The following is a 22,500-nucleotide window of genomic DNA, read 5'->3' as shown; positions in this document are numbered from 1 at the left end:
CTCCCTCAAAGTGCAGTATAACTATTTTAGTATAGGTGGCGCTATAACTACAACTCATAATTGGCACACTGATATAATCTGGAGTGGCCCATTAGTAGCCATTCACCATTTGAGGCTGATCATACCAAGCATCACTACATTATGTCCACTTCCTGTTTTGGTGTGACGTCTCACGCAAATCAATTTTCCGCCATTACCTCATTTCAGGTATCCACTATTCCTTTGTAATTTATCATCACATATGTCTGAAGTTTATTCCAACCAAATTTGAAGGAAATGTGATGAACTCTCGAGGAGGAATTCAGACGAGTTTATACAAAATACGTGAAAAATGCACAAATTACTGCCTGTTGGGCGGAGCCACTTAGTTTCAGTTATAATTCAATCTTAGCCATGATGCAAACTGAACCATGGTCTAAAACCCCAGGTACAAACTACACTGTGTACCATTCAGATGAACTGTTAGACCGCTATTCTTAATGCCTTTCACATACTATCATTCTCTCTCTCTCCCTTTCTTTCTCTCAGGAATGGAGAGAGAAGTATTCTGGGCGGAGCAGAAACACATACTCAGAGCTGAAGGAATCAGATGCTTCCAGTGTGGACAGTAACAGAGGTCAGTACTCAAACAAACACTTTTTTTGAATTTCCTGAATGTTTTATGTGTACATTTTTACATTTTGTTTGTACCTGATTTGTGTGTGGTTGTGTTAATGTTTGTCTCACTTATGTGCATTGTGCATGTGTTCATGTGTGTGTGTGCTGTACCTGTGTTAGTATGTCAGACGTCTCGGCGGGACCTGAGTGATCGAGCTGAGTTACTAGACGATGCTGAGCCAATGGACTTCACAGGAGAGGAACCACTTGACATGGATAACAGGAGGTACTTCACTCACCATCACTCACCATAACACACCACCACTCACCATAACACACCATCACATACCATCACTCACCACCACTCACCATAACACACCATCACTCACCACCACTAACCATCACTCAGCACCACTCACCATAACACACCATCACATACCATCACTCACCATCACATACCATCACTCACCACCACACACCATAACACACCATCACTCACCATAACACACCATCACGTACCATCACTCACCATAACACACCATCACATACCATCACTCACCATCTCTCACCATCACACACCATCACTCACCACCACTCACCATCACACACCATCACTCACCACCACACACCATAACACACCATCACTCACCATAACACACCATCACATACCATCACTCACCATCACATACCATCACTCACCATCACATACCATCACTCACCATCACATACCATCACGTACCATCACTCAGCACCACTCACCATCACTCACCATAACACACCATCACTCACCATCACTCACCATAACACACCATCACTCACCACCACTCACCATAATATACCATCACGTACCATCACTCACCATAACACACCATCACATACCATCACTCACCATCTCTCACCATCACACACCATCACTCACCACCACTCACCATCACACACCATCACTCACCACCACTCACCACCACTCACCATCACACACCATCATGTACCATCACTCACCATAACACACCATCACTCACCACCACTCACTATCACTCACCACCACTCACCATCACATACCACCACTCACCACCACTCACCATAACACACCATCACTCACCATCACTCACCATAACACACCATCACTCACCATCACGTACCATCACTCACCATAACACACCGTCACTCACCATAACACACCATCACTCACCATAACACACTATCACTTACCATCACTCACCATAACACCATCACTCACCATAACACACCATCTCTCACCATCACCCTCATCTGCTCTTCATCCTGATCCCCTTCATTATGCATTTCTTTATTTTAAGAAAACACTTGTAAATCAAAAGCAACATGTAGTGTAGTGACCTTTTGTCACCACTTTGATAACTGAGTGAGAGGACTGAGCTCTTCACTGACTGACTGCAGCAGCAACAACAACAAACGCATGTCCAGAGGTAAAACACAGGGACAACTCAGAATGTGAGGGTTTATTCCAGGCTTACATCAAAGAAACAAGAGAACATGAAAATAAGTTCAATAAATCTTTAAATAATAAGATAAAGACTACGGGGAGTATGAAGTTGCACAGCAAGACACAGACATAAGAAGCTGCTGCCTCTAATCAGCCAAACCTGGCCCTCTCCTGGGCAGGTATTTATCATCCCCCTGGGCACATTCCTCTCCAGGCCTGTAGAGGGTGCAATAAACACCAACCACAAAAAGTTCATTTTGGCTCCAACATGTAGTTCACTCTGCTGATAATTTAATTTTGAAAAAGCAAAACCATCAAAACAGTCAGGAAAAAAAATAGCAAGAACTTCACTAATCTCTTTTTCTATCATTCTGTCTGTCTCTCCATCGCAGATTCACGGCTGGGCGCTACCTCGCCACCTCCTCTTCACGTGCACGCATCTTTGATGATGTATGAACAATACGGAAAGATAGAAGGATTACGGGAAAAGGGAAGATGTCCACTTTTTCACTCCTTACCTCCCAGGAAGGAGTCTGTGTCCTCAATGCTGATGAAAACACATCAATGTTCTGTATCTGCAACAATATGTATTTCCCAAACAGAAACACAGAAGCACATTTGGGTTTCTGAAGATCTTATATTTGTAGTGATGTCCCTCTGAAATCACAGTGTCGCTGTTGTTTTTGATTTTGAAAAAGAACCGTGACTGAATCATTGTTAAAAGGGAATGAAAAGACATTTTGATCCGGTATTTTCAGTTTCAAAAACAAATTCACTCTCTCCTATTAATTTTTGACTGGCTTTAAGTGTTTTGAGTTGAGAGTCTGTTTTCTTCAAAAAGATAAAATCAATGTTTCATCTGATGAAGGGACCATGTTGTTTCAAAACTAGCCGTTAACATAGTTCAGATGAATTACGTTAATCTGACTCAGATTTAATTAGTCCTACATCTACTGACACACAGGGTCACACGTAGAAAGAAAATACACACAAAGTCATTTTTATCTCCCAGGGCATTAACAGGATACCTCTCAAAATACATCTCATCAGAAACCTTACAAATGTTACTCTAACGTTATTCTAACGTCTGCTGTTTGAGCAGATGGCACATAATGTGGCTTGGCTGTTGTTGTGTCAGGGTCAGGAAAGCCTTGTTAAAGAGGATGCCATCTACAGGACCAGCATTATAACATTACCTCACACCAGTGGCCAGTCTGAATCCTGCATCCTGACAAATACTCCCCCTGACTGTCCTGTTAAAGCCAGGCTCCACTCTGAATCCTGCCGGCTGTGTGTCCCGTCTCTAGTTTGGCGTGAAGAGGAGGGTGTAGTGAGAGAGACATAGCTCTGTGTTTTTATGTGAATGTGGCATGTGGCAGTGTGTGGAGAAACAGAGACAGATTAGACTGGTTGTTTGAACAGGTGTGTATCTGTGTTCACATAGCAACAAGTGGAAACAGAGGAGACATACAAAAGGCCACATCTTTTAAGCAAACACAGCAGGGTGTGGCAGACAGACGCAAACTGAATGGGTTTGTTCTGCTGGTACCACATGATGTGAGACATTTAAATACTCTCCTTTGTTGTGTTTGAGTCAAACAGTAGACTGACCAGTCTGCCTAAAGGGACTGTCTCTCTCTCTCCACTGGTCCACCAGTGCCCATCTGACCTCTCAGGCTAGGTTAGCGCTGTCCGTCCAAATCTGATTTTTTGCATATCTGATCAGAATTCGATCTTCCTGATTGACTGTTCGCATTATATATTGCAAGTGATCAGATCCGATCTGTGTGTCCGGGCGGCTATCCTCATTTTTGGTCTCATCCACATTGGTTGCTATAGTAATGACATTGTGCCTGAGAGCAGAGGCAGTCGATATAAACAAACTAAAGTGGAGGGGAATGAAATGGGCTTTGCTTAATTATAACATGGCGATGTGGAGCCACGGGACAAGTTTTATAAAAATAACGAGACAGCGTCAGAGACGGTCAGAGGCTTGCCGCTTCATTTTGTGCAGCCGTCACCGCCGGTATCACTGTCCAACGACCTACAACCGCTCATCAATGGTTCCCTCTGCCACCAGACTGGCATGTTTCCTGTACCTGTGATGTACACGAGAACTTTACGTGGCGTCTAAAGCCACAAACGGAAAAGGAAAACACCTGAATGCAGTCAGAGCAGTCAGACCTAAACACCTGAATGCAGTCAGAGCAGTCAGACCTAAACGGATTTTCAAAAATGAATGTGGTTTGAAACGGATCTGTAAAAATCGGATCTCATGTGATTTTTGCCTGTGCAGACTTGCTACATATGATCAGATTCCAATCGGATATGCACGTAAATCGGATTTTGACTGACTCTGTGAACACAGCCTTACTCAGCATGTTAATGCATACAGAGAGTGTTACCATGGATACACACAACATACAGTCAGTGTCAACACTGATACACACACACACACACACACACACACACACACACACCATACAGCCAGAGTGACAACCCTGATACACACACACACACACACCGTACAGTCAGACTGTCAACACTGATACACACACACCGTACAGTCAGACTGTCAACACTGATACACACACACACTGTACAGTCAGACTGTGAACACTGATACACACACACACACTCACACTGTACAGTCAGACTGTCAACACTGATACACACACACCGTACAGTCAGACTGTCAACACTGAGACACACACACACCGTACAGTCAGACTGTCAACACTGATACACACACACACACTCACACCATACAGTCAGACTGTCAACACTGATACACACACACACACACCATACAGTCAGACTGTCAACACTGAGACACACACACACACACTCACACCATACAGTCAGACTGTCAACCCTGATACACACACACCGTACAGTCAGACTGTCAACCCTGATACACACACACACACACACCATACAGTCAGACTGTCAACACTGATACACACACACACACACACACACACCGTACAGTCAGAGTGACAACACTGATACACACACACCGTACAGTCAGACTGTCAACACTGATACACACACACACACACACCATACAGTCAGACTGTCAACACTGATACACACACACACACACACACACACACACACCGTACAGTCAGAGTGACAACACTGATACACACACACCGTACAGTCAGACTGTCAACACTGATACACACACACACACACCATACAGTCAGACTGTCAACACTGATACACACACACACACACACACACCGTACAGTCAGAGTGACAACACTGATACACACACTAAGAATGAATTGTTTTATTTGGGATGTTTGTGGGTGGAACACATGATGCCCTGACTGGTGATTAATCTTTGAATGATATTATTTCTCCTTTGTTTTCCTCTCTGTAGTTTTCTGTTTCATTGTTTCACAGTATTTATGTTTATGTTTATGTTTATGTTGCATTTTATGTTCCTTTTAGAAGGTCTTTAATGAGAAGTGCTGCAGCACAGTGGCCTGCTTTCCAAAAACTCCTCAAAGAAACGTTTCCAAAACAACTGAGACACAACCTTGTTTTGTCAGTTTGACTCCTTCTGTGTGACTTATGTGGAGTTTATGTGTGTGAGTGTGGTGGGAATGATGTGGGTTTAAACATTTAATCTGACCAGTGACTGTTACTGGGACAAAAGTGATTCATAACAAGTTAGTTGTTTTATTTCATATGAAGGTGTGAAGCCCTAAGCTCTGGTCCTCCTCTGAGACAAGCTGAATTCTCTGACACATCACAGCAAAGGTCCTTTTACTGCTTTAGTAAGTAGCACAGGGTCGTAAGAGGAGCCTTAGCAGGCTGCGTGTGTATGCGTGTGCGTGAGTTTACGGTGATGTGAAGTTTGATGTTAATCTGTCACTCTGCACAATTCTGTCAATGTCCTGAAAATAAGAGAAGAAGAAGTGTAAGACACTGTGTATGAGTGTGTGTGTGAGTGAGGATGTGTGTGTGTGTGTATGTGAGTGAGGATGTGTGTGTGTGTGTGAGAGTGTGTGTGCGTGCATGTGTGTGAAGACACTGTGTACGAGTGTGTATGTGAGTGAGGATGTGTGTGTGTGTGTGTGTGTGTGAGTGAAGACACTGTGTACGAGTGTGTATGTGAGTGAGGATGTGTGTGTGTGTGTGTGTGAAGACACTGTGTACGAGTGTGTATGTGAGTGAGGATGTGTGTGTGTGTGTGTGTATGAGTGAGGATGTGTGTGTGTGTGTGTGTGTGAAGACACTGTGTACGAGTGTGTATGTGAGTGAGGATGTGTGCGTGTGTGTGTGTGTATGAGTGAGGATGTGTGTGTGTGTGTGTGTGTGAAGACACTGTGTACGAGTGTGTGTGTGAGTGAGGATGTGTGCGTGTGTATGTGAGTGAGGATGTGTGTGTGTGTGCGTGTGTATGTGAGTGAGGATGTGCGTGCTTGTGTGTGTGTGTGTGTGTGTGAGTGAGGATGTGTGTGTGTGTATGTGTGTGTGTGTGTGAGTGAGGATGTGTGTGTGTGTGTGTGTTTGTGAGGATGTGCGTGTGTGTATGTGAGTGAGGATGTGCGTGTGTGTATGTGAGTGAGGATGTGTGTGTGTGTGTGTGTGTGTGAGTGAGGATGTGCGTGTGTGTATGTGAGTGAGGATGTGCGTGTGTGTATGTGAGTGAGGATGTGTGTGTGTGTGTGTGTGTATGTGAGTGAGGATGTGTGTGTGTGTGTGTGTGTGTGTGAGTGAGGATGTGTGTGTGTGTGTGTGTGAGTGAGGATGTGTGTGTGTGTGTGTGTGTGTGTGAAGACACTGATTTATACTTCTGTGTAGGCTGTACAGGCTGTGTAGGCTGTCGTAGCCGTTGTGAGTGTTTATACTTCGCTGTGTAATGAAACCTTCACAAGGCTAGTTTGCGCTGGGATTTCTATGCCACTGTGTTGATTTCCTCGTGCATTACAAACGATTTTGAGAATAACGTTAAATAAAAAGTTGGAATTCAGTCCTTGCACAGCAATATCTGTAAAATAAGTTTTGCGTTCAAAAGAAGGACGAGTTTCTAAACTGTGGGGGACAAATAAACGGAGCTCTCAAAATAATGAGTGTTCAGTTCACCGCTTTGCCGAAAACGTTCAATGGCGACTGAAACTGAGTGGATCATATTGGAGGCGCTAATAAATGTTAAACAACGGTTACTTTTACTGAAATGACTGCAACACAGAAAAGAGAGAAGACATTGGAGGAGATGGTGTGTACGACCATTGAACTGATTGAGCAGAAGGAGGGTGATCCTACCAAACGGACCGATCACAGTTGTTGTGGTCTGCATCGACGCACGTGGCAGAGACGCATAGTTACATTTCTAGGGAGGTGCGCGTCAGGCTACGGCGTAGGGCACGCGGCTAGGCAGAGCCTGGGACGTACCTAGACCGTAGATTTGACACAGAAGTATAAATTGGGCTTAAGACTGCGTATGTGAGTGAGGATATGTGTTTGTGTGTCAGGACTCACAGTGAGCTGGTACTGGGTGGACTGGTCCATTAGGTCTTGTAGCAGGGGATACTGGTATAGAAGTGAGAAGGGGATTTTGTCATCTGGCTTAAAGCCCAGCTCACCAAACATTCTCACCAAATCCTGCACACGAAAACCAGCAACAAATACCACATTCAGAAATAACACCACGTTTGAAAGAAACATCACACTCTGAACAAACATCAAATTCTGAACGCACTACATTCAGAATAAACACACACTACATTCAGAATAAACACACACTACATTCAGAATAAACACACACTACATTCAGAATAAACACACACTAAACATGGTGTTTGGTGTGTTGTGTACTGGTCTGTATGGTGTGTTCTGTACTGGTCTGTGGGGTGTGTTGTGTACTGGTCTGTGGGGTGTATTGTGTACTGGTCTGTATGGTGTGTTGTGTACTGGTCTGTATGGTGTGTTCTGTACTGGTCTGTATGGTGTGTTCTGTACTGGTCTGTGGGGTGTGTTCTGTACTGGTCTGTATGGTGAGTTCTGTACTGGTCTGTGGGGTGTATTGAGTTCGGTCTGTATGGTGTGTTCTGTACTGGTCTGTATGGTGTGTTCTGTACTGGTCTGTGGGGTGTGTTCTGTACTGGTCTGTGGGGTGTATTGTGTACTGGTCTGTATGGTGTATTGTGTACTGGTCTGTATGGTGTGTTGTGTACTGGTCTGTATGGTGTGTTGTGTACTGGTCTGTATGGTGTGTTGTGTACTGGTCTGTATGGTGAGTTCTGTACTGGTCTGTATGGTGAGTTCTGTACTGGTCTGTATGGTGTGTTCTGTACTGGTCTGTGGGGTGCATTCTGTACTGGTCTGTGGGGTGTGTTCTGTACTGGTCTGTGGGGTGTATTGTGTACTGGTCTGTATGGTGTGTTCTGTACTGGTCTGTATGGTGTGTTCTGTACTGGTCTGTGGGGTGTGTTCTGTACTGGTCTGTGGGGTGTATTGTGTACTGGTCTGTATGGTGTATTGTGTACTGGTCTGTATGGTGTGTTGTGTACTGGTCTGTATGGTGTGTTGTGTACTGGTCTGTATGGTGTGTTCTGTACTGGTCTGTATGGTGAGTTCTGTACTGGTCTGTGGGGTGAGTTCTGTACTGGTCTGTGGGGTGTGTTCTGTACTGGTCTGTGGGGTGAGTTCTGTACTGGTCTGTATGGTGTGTTCTGTACTGGTCTGTATGGTGTGTTCTGTACTGGTCTGTATGGTGTATTCTGTGCTGGTCTGTATGGTGAGTTCTGTACTGGTCTGTATGGTGAGTTCTGTACTGGTCTGTATGGTGTGTTCTGTACTGGTCTGTATGGTGTATTCTGTGCTGGTCTGTATGGTGAGTTCTGTACTGGTCTGTATGGTGAGTTCTGTACTGGTCTGTATGGTGTGTTCTGTACTGGTCTGTGGGGTGCATTCTGTACTGGTCTGTATGGTGAGTTCTGTACTGGTCTGTGGGGTGTATTGTGTACTGGTCTGTATGGTGTATTGTGTACTGGTCTGTATGGTGTGTTGTGTACTGGTCTGTATGGTGTGCATTCTGTACTGGTCTGTATGGTGCATTCTGTACTGGTCTGTATGGTGAGTTCTGTACTGGTCTGTGGGGTGAGTTCTGTACTGGTCTGTGGGGTGTGTTCTGTACTGGTCTGTGGGGTGTGTTCTGTACTGGTCTGTGGGGTGTATTGTGTACTGGTCTGTATGGTGTATTCTGTGCTGGTCTGTATGGTGAGTTCTGTACTGGTCTGTATGGTGTGTTCTGTACTGGTCTGTATGGTGTGTTCTGTACTGGTCTGTATGGTGTATTCTGTGCTGGTCTGTATGGTGAGTTCTGTACTGGTCTGTATGGTGAGTTCTGTACTGGTCTGTATGGTGTGTTCTGTACTGGTCTGTATGGTGTATTCTGTGCTGGTCTGTATGGTGAGTTCTGTACTGGTCTGTATGGTGAGTTCTGTACTGGTCTGTATGGTGTGTTCTGTACTGGTCTGTGGGGTGCATTCTGTACTGGTCTGTATGGTGAGTTCTGTACTGGTCTGTGGGGTGTGTTCTGTACTGGTCTGTATGGTGCATTCTGTACTGGTCTGTATGGTGTGTTCTGTACTGGTCTGTATGGTGCATTCTGTACTGGTCTGTATGGTGAGTTCTGTACTGGTCTGTATGGTGTGTTCTGTACTGGTCTGTGGGGTGTGTTCTGTACTGGTCTGTATGGTGTGTTCTGTACTGGTCTGTATGGTGTGTTCTGTACTGGTCTGTATGGTGTATTCTGTACTGGTCTGTGGGGTGCATTCTGTACTGGTCTGTATGGTGAGTTCTGTACTGGTCTGTATGGTGAGTTCTGTACTGGTCTGTGGGGTGTGTTCTGTACTGGTCTGTATGGTGCATTCTGTACTGGTCTGTATGGTGAGTTCTGTACTGGTCTGTATGGTGAGTTCTGTACTGGTCTGTGGGGTGTGTTCTGTACTGGTCTGTATGGTGCATTCTGTACTGGTCTGTATGGTGTGTTCTGTACTGGTCTGTATGGTGCATTCTGTACTGGTCTGTATGGTGAGTTCTGTACTGGTCTGTATGGTGAGTTCTGTACTGGTCTGTGGGGTGTGTTCTGTACTGGTCTGTATGGTGTGTTCTGTACTGGTCTGTATGGTGTGTTCTGTACTGGTCTGTATGGTGTATTCTGTGCTGGTCTGTATGGTGAGTTCTGTACTGGTCTGTATGGTGAGTTCTGTACTGGTCTGTATGGTGTGTTCTGTACTGGTCTGTGGGGTGCATTCTGTACTGGTCTGTATGGTGCATTCTGTACTGGTCTGTATGGTGAGTTCTGTACTGGTCTGTATGGTGAGTTCTGTACTGGTCTGTATGGTGAGTTCTGTACTGGTCTGTGGGGTGTGTTCTGTACTGGTCTGTATGGTGAGTTCTGTACTGGTCTGTGGGGTGTATTGTCTACTGGTCTGTGGGGTGTATTGTGTACTGGTCTGTATGGTGTGTTGTGTACTGGTCTGTATGGTGAGTTCTGTACTGGTCTGTGGGGTGTGTTCTGTACTGGTCTGTATGGTGTATTGTGTACTGGTCTGTATGGTGTGTTGTGTACTGGTCTGTGGGGTGTGTTCTGTACTGGTCTGTATGGTGTATTGTGTACTGGTCTGTATGGTGTGTTGTGTACTGGTCTGTGGGGTGTGTTCTGTACTGGTCTGTATGGTGAGTTCTGTACTGGTCTGTATGGTGAGTTCTGTACTGGTCTGTATGGTGTGTTCTGTACTGGTCTGTATGGTGAGTTCTGTACTGGTCTGTATGGTGTATTGTGTACTGGTCTGTATGGTGAGTTCTGTACTGGTCTGTATGGTGTATTGTGTACTGGTCTGTGGGGTGTGTTCTGTACTGGTCTCTGGTACAGTACCTCTCTGCTGCCACTGCCGCTGGCGTGGAAACGGTTTTGATCATGGAATTTGGTGGAAGCATGACTGATGACTGTGAGTAGAGCGTCCAGACACACACCCTCTGTAGCATCACTAATGGCCTTTACTGCATCTGCATCTTCGTCTTCATCCTCATCTTCATCTATGCCCTCTGCCTGATCCTCAATGCATGATACAGACTGCACACACACACACAACCTGCATTCAATATAACAGACTGTATACTGTGTGTGTGTGTGTGTGTTATACCTGTAGCAGTGGGCTGGTTGTGTGTGTGTGTGTGTTACCAGTAGCAGTGGGCTGGTTGTGTGTGTGTTTGTGTGTGTGTGTGTGTGTTACCTGTAGCAGTGGGCTGGTTGTGTGTGTGTGTAAGGCCTGTCCCGTCAGCAGGCTGAGGGCTCGTATGAAGCCCTGTTTGGGCTCTTGGTGTGAGCACAAATACAGGAGCATCCTCACGTAGTCCAGTTTAGGAGGAACAGAGGAGTGGTCGGCAAACAGCAGGAAAAAAAACTTCACACAAACACATACACGCACACACACACACACACACCAAACATCAGATAGCTGTCAGTTACATTGGCAGGGGTGTATATTGTATGGTTATTAGTATGAGTTGTCCATACTCTAATCTGTGTCTCTTATGAAATACCTTTCTCAGGTTGGCCAGTCTGTCATAAGGCAGCAGATTTATGGGCTCATCCGGGACCAGAAGAACTCTCTCAGCTGGAAACCACAACTCCGTCTAACAGAAACAAACACACACACATTCAGAACATTCAGAATCAGCACATACACTGTGTGTCGTACCACAGACCCAAACTCCTTAAGTGGCTCTGCCCCTTCACCATGTTCCTGCCTCACTCTTTACACTGGCCCCAGTCTCACTCTTTACACTGGCACCAGTCTCACTCTTTACACTGGCCCCAGTCTCACTCTTTACACTGGCCCCAGTCTCACTCTTTACACTGGCCCCAGTCTCACTCTTTACACTGGCCCCAGTCTCACTCTTTACACTGGCTCCAGTCTCACTGTTTACACTGGCTCCAGTCTCATTGTTTACACTGGTTCCAGTCTCGTTCTTTACATTGGCTGTGAGAACTGAATTTCAGCACATTTAAAAAATCACACCTTTGTCATACACCCTCACTGTTTACTGTGAGAATGACACTAAATACCACTGCACTGTCCGATACCACCGCACTGTCCGATACCACCGCACTGTCCAATACCGCACCACTGTCCGATACCACCGCACTGTCCAATACCGCACCACTGTCCGATACCACTGCACTGTCCGATACCACACCACTGTCCGATACCACCGCACTGTCCGATACCACCGCACTGTCCAATACCGCACCACTGTCCGATACCACTGCACTGTCCGATACCACGCCACTGTCCGATACCGCACCACTGTCCGATACCACTGCACTGTCCGATACCACGCCACTGTCCGATACCACCGCACTGTCCGATACCACCGCACTGTCCAATACCGCACCACTGTCCGATACCACTGCACTGTCCGATACCACGCCACTGTCCGATACCACGCCACTGTCCGATACCCCCGCACTGTCCGATACCCCCGCACTGTCCGATACCCCCGCCACTGTCCGATACCACGCCACTGTCCGATACCACGCCACTGTCCGATACCACCGCACTGTCCGATACCACGCCACTGTCCGGTATCACGCCACTGTCCGATACCCCCGCCACTGTCCGGTATCACGCCACTGTCCGATACCACTGCATTGTCCGGTATCACGCCACTCTCCGATACCCCCGCCACTGTCCGGTATCACGCCACTGTCCGATACCACGCCACTGTTCTTTTAAATCAAAATACAATGTTCAGTGTACCTGTGTGTGTTTTTGTGTGTGTATGTACAGCATGTGTGTCTATGTATTGTGCATGTGCGTGTTTGTGTGTTGCATGAATATGTAGCACCTGTAGGTAGTGGTCCTCAGTAATAAATCCAGTGTTTTGGGGGTCGTTGGCTCTGAATCGTTCCAGAGTTTGCAGTAACTGAGTGACTGAGGGAATGGGCCATGGCAGAGCCGCGCTCAGCAGGAACCGACGCCAGTCCAGCACCCCGCTGTCTCCAGCCAGCAATGACGCCAGCTCCTGCACCTGCACACACACATTAACACATATCAGCATCTACACACACACATTAACACATATTAACATCTACACACACACACATTAACACATATCAGCATCTACACACACACATTAACACATATTAACATCTACACACACACACATTAACACATATCAGCATCTACACACACACATTAACACATATTAACATCTACACACACACACATTAACACATATCAGCATCTACATACACACACATTAACACATATCAGCATCTACACACACACACATTAACACATATTAACATCTACACACACACACACATTAACACATATCAACATCTACACACACACACACACACACACACACACACACACATTAACACATATCAACATCTACACACACATACATTAACACATATCAGCATCTATGTACACACACATTTCAGTACATACAGACAATAATAGACATACACACTGTGTGTGACAGTACCTGTGAGTCAGACAATAACATATACACACTGTGTCTGACAGTACCTGTGAGTCAGACATGGTTTTCCAGGCCTCAGGAAGGGCATCAGAGCCCAGACTCACACACATCAACTCCTTCAGAATCTCACATAGGCCTGTGCTGCTAACAACACCTGTCAAAACACACACACACACAGTCAACCACATCTGTAAATGCCATCATATTCCAAAGACCTTTTCCAAAAGTAGGCCTCAGAGTAGTAGGCTGTAGTGTGCCATGCTCACCAGAGGGGGAGACCTTGTACAGCTGTGAGTAGAGCGCCCCCAGCTGGGCGATGGTGAGAGTGCTCTCTGTGGGCGTCTCTAAGGGAGGTGGAGGAGGAGGAGGGCGGGGACTGGGAACCATGCGTGTGTCTCCATCCATGAAGAAATCGCTACACACCAGGACCAACTCCAGTCTGAGCTGCAGCCCTTTCTCAATATGACACTGCACTACCTCCACCATCTGCTCTATACTACACACACACACACACATACATATTCACACACACACACACACACACACACACACTTCAATCCGTGTAAGGGAGACTTCTATGTGTGAGGTAACAGTGGGAGAAAAGAAACTCTCCTGACAATCAGCTCCAGGGTTTCATCCCTGATTCCTGTTCACACTCAGTTACACTGCTGCTCCTGTTCACACTCAGTTACACTGCCGCTCCTGTTCACACTCAGTTACACTGCCGCTACTGCTCACACTCAGTTACACTGCCGCTCCTCTCCACACTCAGTTACACTGCCGCTCCTCTCCACACTCAGTTACACTGCCGCTCCTCTCCACACTCAGTTACACTGCCGCTACTGCTCACACTCAGTTACACTGCCGCTCCTCTCCACACTCAGTTACACTGCCGCTCCTGTTCACACTCAGTTACACTGCCGCTCCTCTCCACACTCAGTTACACTGCCGCTCCTGTTCACACTCAGTTACACTGCCGCTCCTGTTCACACTCAGTTACACTGCCGCTCCTCTCCACACTCAGTTACACTGCTGCTCCTCTCCACACTCAGTTACACTGCCGCTCCTCTCCACACTCAGTTACACTGCTGCTCCTGTTCACACTCAGTTACACTGCTGCTCCTCTCCACACTCAGTTACACTGCCGCTCCTGTTCACACTCAGTTACACTGCCGCTCCTCTCCACACTCAGTTACACTGCCGCTCCTCTCCACACTCAGTTACACTGCCGCTCCTGTTCACACTCAGTTACACTGCCGCTCCTCTCCACACTCAGTTACACTGCCGCTCCTCTCCACACTCAGTTACACTGCCGCTCCTGTTCACACTCAGTTACACTGCCGCTCCTCTCCACACTCAGTTACACTGCTGCTCTTGTTCACACTCAGTTACACTGCCGCTCCTGTTCACACTCAGTTACACTGCCGCTCCTGTTCACACTCAGTTACACTGCTGCTCCTCTCCACACTCAGTTACACTGCTGCTCCTGTTCACACTCAGTTACACTGCCGCTACTGTTCACACTCAGTTACACTGCTGCTCCTGTTCACACTCAGTTACACTGCCGCTCCTGTTCACACTCAGTTACACTGCTGCTCCTGTTCACACTCAGTTACACTGCCGCTACTGTTCACACTCAGTTACACTGCCGCTCCTGTTCACACTCAGTTACACTGCCGCTACTGTTCACACTCAGTTACACTGCCGCTCCTCTCCACACTCAGTTACACTGCTGCTCCTCTCCACACTCAGTTACACTGCCGCTCCTCTCCACACTCAGTTACACTGCTGCTCTTGTTCACACTCAGTTACACTGCCGCTCCTCTCCACACTCAGTTACACTGCCGCTCCTGTTCACACTCAGTTACACTGCCGCTCCTCTCCACACTCAGTTACACTGCCGCTCCTCTCCACACTCAGTTACACTGCCGCTCCTGTTCACACTCAGTTACACTGCCGCTCCTCTCCACACTCAGTTACACTGCTGCTCTTGTTCACACTCAGTTACACTGCCGCTCCTGTTCACACTCAGTTACACTGCCGCTCCTCTCCACACTCAGTTACACTGCCGCTCCTGTTCACACTCAGTTACACTGCCGCTCCTGTTCACACTCAGTTACACTGCCGCTCCTGTTCACACTCAGTTACACTGCCGCTCCTGTTCACACTCAGTTACACTGCTGCTCTTGTTCACACTCAGTTACACTGCCGCTCCTGTTCACACTCAGTTACACTGCCGCTCCTCTCCACACTCAGTTACACTGCCGCTCCTCTCCACACTCAGTTACACTGCCGCTCCTGTTCACACTCAGTTACACTGCCGCTCCTGTTCACACTCAGTTACACTGCTGCTCCTCTCCACACTCAGTTACACTGCCGCTCCTCTCCACACTCAGTTACACTGCTGCTCTTGTTCACACTCAGTTACACTGCCGCTCCTCTCCACACTCAGTTACACTGCCGCTCCTGTTCACACTCAGTTACACTGCCGCTCCTCTCCACACTCAGTTACACTGCCGCTCCTCTCCACACTCAGTTACACTGCCGCTCCTGTTCACACTCAGTTACACTGCCGCTCCTCTCCACACTCAGTTACACTGCTGCTCTTGTTCACACTCAGTTACACTGCCGCTCCTGTTCACACTCAGTTACACTGCCGCTCCTCTCCACACTCAGTTACACTGCTGCTCTTGTTCACACTCAGTTACACTGCCGCTCCTCTCCACACTCAGTTACACTGCCGCTCCTGTTCACACTCAGTTACACTGCCGCTCCTGTTCACACTCAGTTACACTGCCGCTCCTGTTCACACTCAGTTACACTGCTGCTCTTGTTCATAGGTAGTGAATGGACCAGAGCTAGACTCACAGCTTGGACAAATATATGACATTCATTCATTCACTTGTCCAACTCACCTCTTCATCTCTGCCAGGTACTGCCTGTCCAGCCAGTCCTCCATCCTGCTGTAGGCGTCATCAGCTCTCTGCTGCACACTCTGCACTGTCCTCAATCCATACTTCTTAATGAGGTTCAAACGCTGCTTCATAGCAGCCTCTACACACACACAACACACACACGCAGTATCACATACACACAACACACACACACACACAACACACACACGCAGTATCACATACACACACACACACACGCAGTATCACACACACACAACACACACACACGCAGTATCACATACACACAACACACACACGCACACACACACACACACACAACACACACATGCAGTATCACATACACACAACACACACACGCAGTATCACATACACACAACACACACACACACAACACACACATGCAGTATCACATACACACAACACACACACATGCAGTATCACATACACACAACACACACACACACACACGCAGTATCACATACACACAACACACGCAGTATCACATACACACAACATACACACACACAGTATCACATACACACAACACACACACGCAGTATCACATACACACAACACACACACACACACACACACACGCAGTATCACATACACACAACACACACATGCAGTATCACATACACACAACATACACACACACACAGTATCACATACACACAACATACACACACACGCAGTATCAAATACACACAACACACACACACACACACACACGCAGTATCAAATACACACAACATACACACACACACAACGCACACACAGACCACACACACATACAATAACAGATACACACACCACACACAATTATAAACATACAGTATCACTTACACACAACACACACACACACACACACACACACACACACACAGTATCACATACACACAACACACACACACACACAAACCAATCATAAAATATATATATTAAAAAAAGTATCCATACTGAATGCATGAGTTTTTTTTAAGCTCTACGCACAGCTCTACTGCACTCTACACACACACACACACACACACACACACACACACACACCATACAAACCCACTAAACCGAGAAGCCCTTACCCTCATGCTGGAGAGCCGCAGCAAATTCCTGTCTGATTCTTCCTCTTATATTTCTCTTCTTCACGTCCTCCAAGTCCTCATCCAGTGAAGGAGCAGGACTGGGCTCTGGAGCCGGAGAGAGCGCCCCTACAGGCCAACAAGACACATTACATGCCGAACAAAACACACAATTCGCCTATTACTGGGTTTTCTCCCTTTACCACCACGGACATCGAAATCTGACAGATAAACACTGAAGAAGAGCGACAAAATAAAGACTAAACAGACTCTGAGCACAGACTGAATAAAGACTATAAACAGACTCTGAACACAGACTGAATAAAGACTAAACAGACTCTGAGCACAGACTGAATAAAGACTATAAACAGACTCTGAGCACAGACTGAATAAAGACTATAAACAGACTCTGAACACAGACTGAATAAAGACTAAACAGACTCTGAGCACAGACTGAATAAAGACTATAAACAGACTCTGAGCACAGACTGAATAAAGACTATAAACAGACTCTGAGCACAGACTGAATAAAGACTATAAACAGACTCTGAACACAGACTGAATAAAGACTATAAACAGACTCTGAACACAGACTGAATAAAGACTATAAACAGACTCTGAGCACAGACTGAATAAAGACTATAAACAGACTCTGAACACAGACTGAATAAAGACTAAACAGACTCTGAGCACAGACTGAATAAAGACTATAAACAGCCTCTGAGCACAGACTGAATAAAGACTATAAACAAACTCTGAGCACAGACTGAATAAAGACTATAAACAGACTCTGAACACAGACTGAATAAAGACTATAAACAGACTCTGAGCACAGACTGAATAAAGACTATAAACAGACTCTGAGCACAGACTGAATAAAGACTATAAACAGACTCTGAGCACAGACTGAATAAAGACTAAACAGACTCTGAGCACAGACTGAATAAAGACTATAAACAGACTCTGAGCACAGACTGAATAAAGACTATAAGCAGACTCTGAGCACAGACTGAATAAAGACTATAAACAGACTCTGAGCACAGACTGAATAAAGACTAAACAGACTCTGAGCACAGACTGAATAAAGACTATAAACAGACTCTGAGCACAGACTGAATAAAGACTATAAACAGACTCTGAACACAGACTGAATAAAGACTAAACAGACTCTGAGCACAGACTGAATAAAGACTATAAACAGACTCTGAGCACAGACTGAATAAAGACTAAACAGACTCTGAGCACAGACTGAATAAAGACTATAAACAGACTCTGAGCACAGACTGAATAAAGACTATAAACAGACTCTGAACACAGACTGAATAAAGACTATAAACAGACTCTGAGCACAGACTGAATAAAGACTGTAAACAGACTCTGAGCACAGACTGAATAAAGACTAAACAGACTCTGAGCACAGACTGAATAAAGACTATAAACAGACTCTGAGCACAGACTGAATAAAGACTATAAGCAGACTCTGAGCACAGACTGAATAAAGACTATAAACAGACTCTGAGCACAGACTGAATAAAGACTATAAACAGACTCTGAGCACAGACTGAATAAAGACTATAAACAGACTCTGAGCACAGACTGAATAAAGACTAAACAGACTCTGAGCACAGACTGAATAAAGACTATAAACAGACTCTGAGCACAGACTGAATAAAGACTATAAACAGACTCTGAGCACAGACTGAATAAAGACTAAACAGACTCTGAGCACAGACTGAATAAAGACTATAAACAGACTCTGAGCACAGACTGAATAAAGACTATAAACAGACTCTGAGCACAGACTGAATAAAGACTATAAACAGACTCTGAACACAGACTGAATAAAGACTATAAACAGACTCTGAGCACAGACTGAATAAAGACTATAAACAGACTCTGAGCACAGACTGAATAAAGACTAAACAGACTCTGAGCACAGACTGAATAAAGACTATAAACAGACTCTGAGCACAGACTGAATAAAGACTATAAGCAGACTCTGAGCACAGACTGAATAAAGACTATAAACAGACTCTGAGCACAGACTGAATAAGACTATAAACAGACTCTGAGCACAGACTGAATAAAGACTATAAACAGACTCTGAGCACAGACTGAATAAAGACTATAAACAGACTCTGAGCACAGACTGAATAAAGACTATAAACAGACTCTGGGCACAGACTGAATAAAGACTATAAACAGACTCTGAACACAGACTGAATAAAGACTATAAACAGACTCTGAGCACAGACTGAATAAAGACTATAAACAGACTCTGAGCACAGACTGAATAAAGACTAAACAGCCTCTGAGCACAGACTGAATAAAGACTATAAACAGACTCTGGGCACAGACTGAATAAAGACTATAAACAAACTCTGAGCACAGACTGAATAAAGACTATAAACAGACTCTGAGCACAGACTGAATAAAGACTATAAACAGACTCTGAGCACAGACTGAATAAAGACTATAAACAGACTCTGAACACAGACTGAATAAAGACTATAAACAGACTCTGAGCACAGACTGAATAAAGACTAAACAGACTCTGAGCACAGACTGAATAAAGACTATAAACAGACTCTGAGCACAGACTGAATAAAGACTATAAGCAGACTCTGAGCACAGACTGAATAAAGACTATAAACAGACTCTGAGCACAGACTGAATAAAGACTAAACAGACTCTGAGCACAGACTGAATAAAGACTATAAACAGACTCTGAACACAGACTGAATAAAGACTAAACAGACTCTGAGCACAGACTGAATAAAGACTATAAACAGACTCTGAACACAGACTGAATAAAGACTATAAACAGACTCTGAGCACAGACTGAATAAAGACTATAAACAGACTCTGAGCACAGACTGAATAAAGACTAAACAGCCTCTGAGCACAGACTGAATAAAGACTATAAACAGACTCTGGGCACAGACTGAATAAAGACTATAAACAAACTCTGAGCACAGACTGAATAAAGACTATAAACAGACTCTGAGCACAGACTGAATAAAGACTATAAACAGACTCTGAGCACAGACTGAATAAAGACTATAAACAGACTCTGAGCACAGACTGAATAAAGACTATAAACAGACTCTGAACACAGACTGAATAAAGACTATAAACAGACTCTGAGCACAGACTGAATAAAGACTAAACAGACTCTGAACACAGACTGAATAAAGACTATAAACAGACTCTGAGCACAGACTGAATAAAGACTATAAACAGACTCTGAACACAGACTGAATAAAGACTATAAACAGACTCTGAGCACAGACTGAATAAAGACTATAAACAGACTCTGAGCACAGACTGAATAAAGACTATAAACAGACTCTGAGCACAGACTGAATAAAGACTATAAACAGACTCTGAGCACAGACTGAATAAAGACTAAACAGCCTCTGAGCACAGACTGAATAAAGACTATAAACAGACTCTGGGCACAGACTGAATAAAGACTATAAACAAACTCTGAGCACAGACTGAATAAAGACTATAAACAGACTCTGAGCACAGACTGAATAAAGACTATAAACAGACTCTGAGCACAGACTGAATAAAGACTATAAACAGACTCTGAGCACAGACTGCTACTGAAGGAGAGTGGGACTGACGAATTCTACCTCTGACTGAACATTACCTTTCTTTTTACCAGACTTTTTCTTGTCCTTGGCGGAGTTGGGGGGAGGAGCGGAGGCCTGAGAGACTCTCTGCAAACGCTCCCTCTCCATCTGAGCCTCCTCATTCTCCTCTGCTTCTCTCCGCTGAGCTTCTGCTGACACCTGACACACACACACACACACACACACAGTAAACACCAAATACTCACACACACACAGTAAACACCAAATACTCACACACACACAGTAAACACCAAATACTCACACACACAGCATAAACACCAAATACTCACACACACACAGTAAACACCAAATACACACACAACACAGTTAATATATACACAAACAGCTCCCTCCACACACATACAAGAATGCACTGCCTGCCATGCAAAATGGCAAAATGACAAAATGACGCAGGTTGGTTGGGATCCAGGGCAGTGTGTTGTGTGGAGATAAAAGACCCACAGCTGTAACAGGGCTGGTAAAGCCACAGGAAGTCTGCCCTCTCTGAAAGAGCCTTTTCTGTTCCCTCAGCTGTGTTAGCACAGCCTCACCTTCCCACAGACCCCCAGCCATCACCTGATGCAGGTAAACTTCACCCAGCGGCAGTGTGTTAGGTGTCAAAGCTCTGTAAATCCTGATACCATCACTGTGGTCTACTTCTCCCATCATCCCACACTTCTACAAGACCACACCTCTCCTATAAGGCCACACCTCTCCTACAAGACCACACCTCTCCTACAAGGCCACACCTCTCCTACAAGAACACACCTCTCCTATAAGGCCACACCTCTCCTACAAGACCACACCTCTTCTATAAGGCCACACCTCTCCTACAAGACCACACCTCTTCTATAAGGCCACACCTCTCCTACAAGACCACACCTCTCCTACAAGACCACAACTCTTCTATAAGGCCACACCTCTCCTATAAGGCCACACCTCTCCTACAAGACCACACCTCTCCTACAAGACCACACCTCTTCTATAAGGCCACACCTCTCCTACAAGAACACACCTCTCCCACATTGTCCAGTTGAAGCAGAAGTCCTAAATTAGAGAAATAATTGCTTTGGTACTTGAGGCAGATTCACCACATAAAAACTGCTGTTACTATATCACTTTTTTCTGATGCCCTGTGTGAACTATTATTATTATTAGTAGTAGTAGTAGTAGTACTATTAAGAAAGGGGAATGTTACACTCACACACATGCACGCACACACACGCACGCACACACACACACACACACACATAATTAACGAACACAAACAGGCGTGGAGGCAGAAAGCG

At 45.4% G+C, this 22,500-nt stretch overlaps 2 protein-coding genes across 2 annotated transcripts in view; one reads left to right on the top strand and one right to left on the bottom strand.

Moving 5' to 3' along the window:
- lmbrd2a (LMBR1 domain containing 2a) overlaps positions 1-2,920 on the top strand; it is an 11,311-nt gene extending 8,391 nt beyond the window's left edge. The window contains exons 17-19 of the mRNA XM_030791456.1: positions 529-616; positions 778-883; positions 2,452-2,920. Of these exons, the coding sequence (XP_030647316.1) occupies positions 529-616; positions 778-883; positions 2,452-2,515 (258 nt within the window). The 3' untranslated portion in view covers positions 2,516-2,920. The remainder of the gene's footprint in view (positions 1-528; positions 617-777; positions 884-2,451) is intronic.
- A 4,164-nt stretch (positions 2,921-7,084) lies between these two features.
- The window catches only part of spef2 (sperm flagellar 2), a 44,542-nt gene continuing 29,126 nt past the window's right edge, over positions 7,085-22,500 (bottom strand). The window contains exons 26-36 of the mRNA XM_030791702.1: positions 21,229-21,370; positions 17,574-17,699; positions 16,495-16,633; positions 13,846-14,075; positions 13,627-13,733; positions 12,935-13,117; positions 11,627-11,719; positions 11,317-11,487; positions 10,959-11,156; positions 7,556-7,678; positions 7,085-7,108 (exon numbers count right to left, since the gene is read on the bottom strand). Coding sequence (XP_030647562.1) covers positions 7,085-7,108; positions 7,556-7,678; positions 10,959-11,156; positions 11,317-11,487; positions 11,627-11,719; positions 12,935-13,117; positions 13,627-13,733; positions 13,846-14,075; positions 16,495-16,633; positions 17,574-17,699; positions 21,229-21,370 — 1,536 coding nt within the window. The remainder of the gene's footprint in view (positions 7,109-7,555; positions 7,679-10,958; positions 11,157-11,316; positions 11,488-11,626; positions 11,720-12,934; positions 13,118-13,626; positions 13,734-13,845; positions 14,076-16,494; positions 16,634-17,573; positions 17,700-21,228; positions 21,371-22,500) is intronic.

The sequence above is a fragment of the Chanos chanos genome, chromosome 14, assembly GCF_902362185.1.
Source record: "Chanos chanos chromosome 14, fChaCha1.1, whole genome shotgun sequence".
NCBI classification, from domain to species: domain Eukaryota; kingdom Metazoa; phylum Chordata; class Actinopteri; order Gonorynchiformes; family Chanidae; genus Chanos; species Chanos chanos.
The sequence above is the reverse complement of the archived record's forward strand: the minus strand, read 5'-3'. Positions and strand labels throughout refer to the sequence as shown.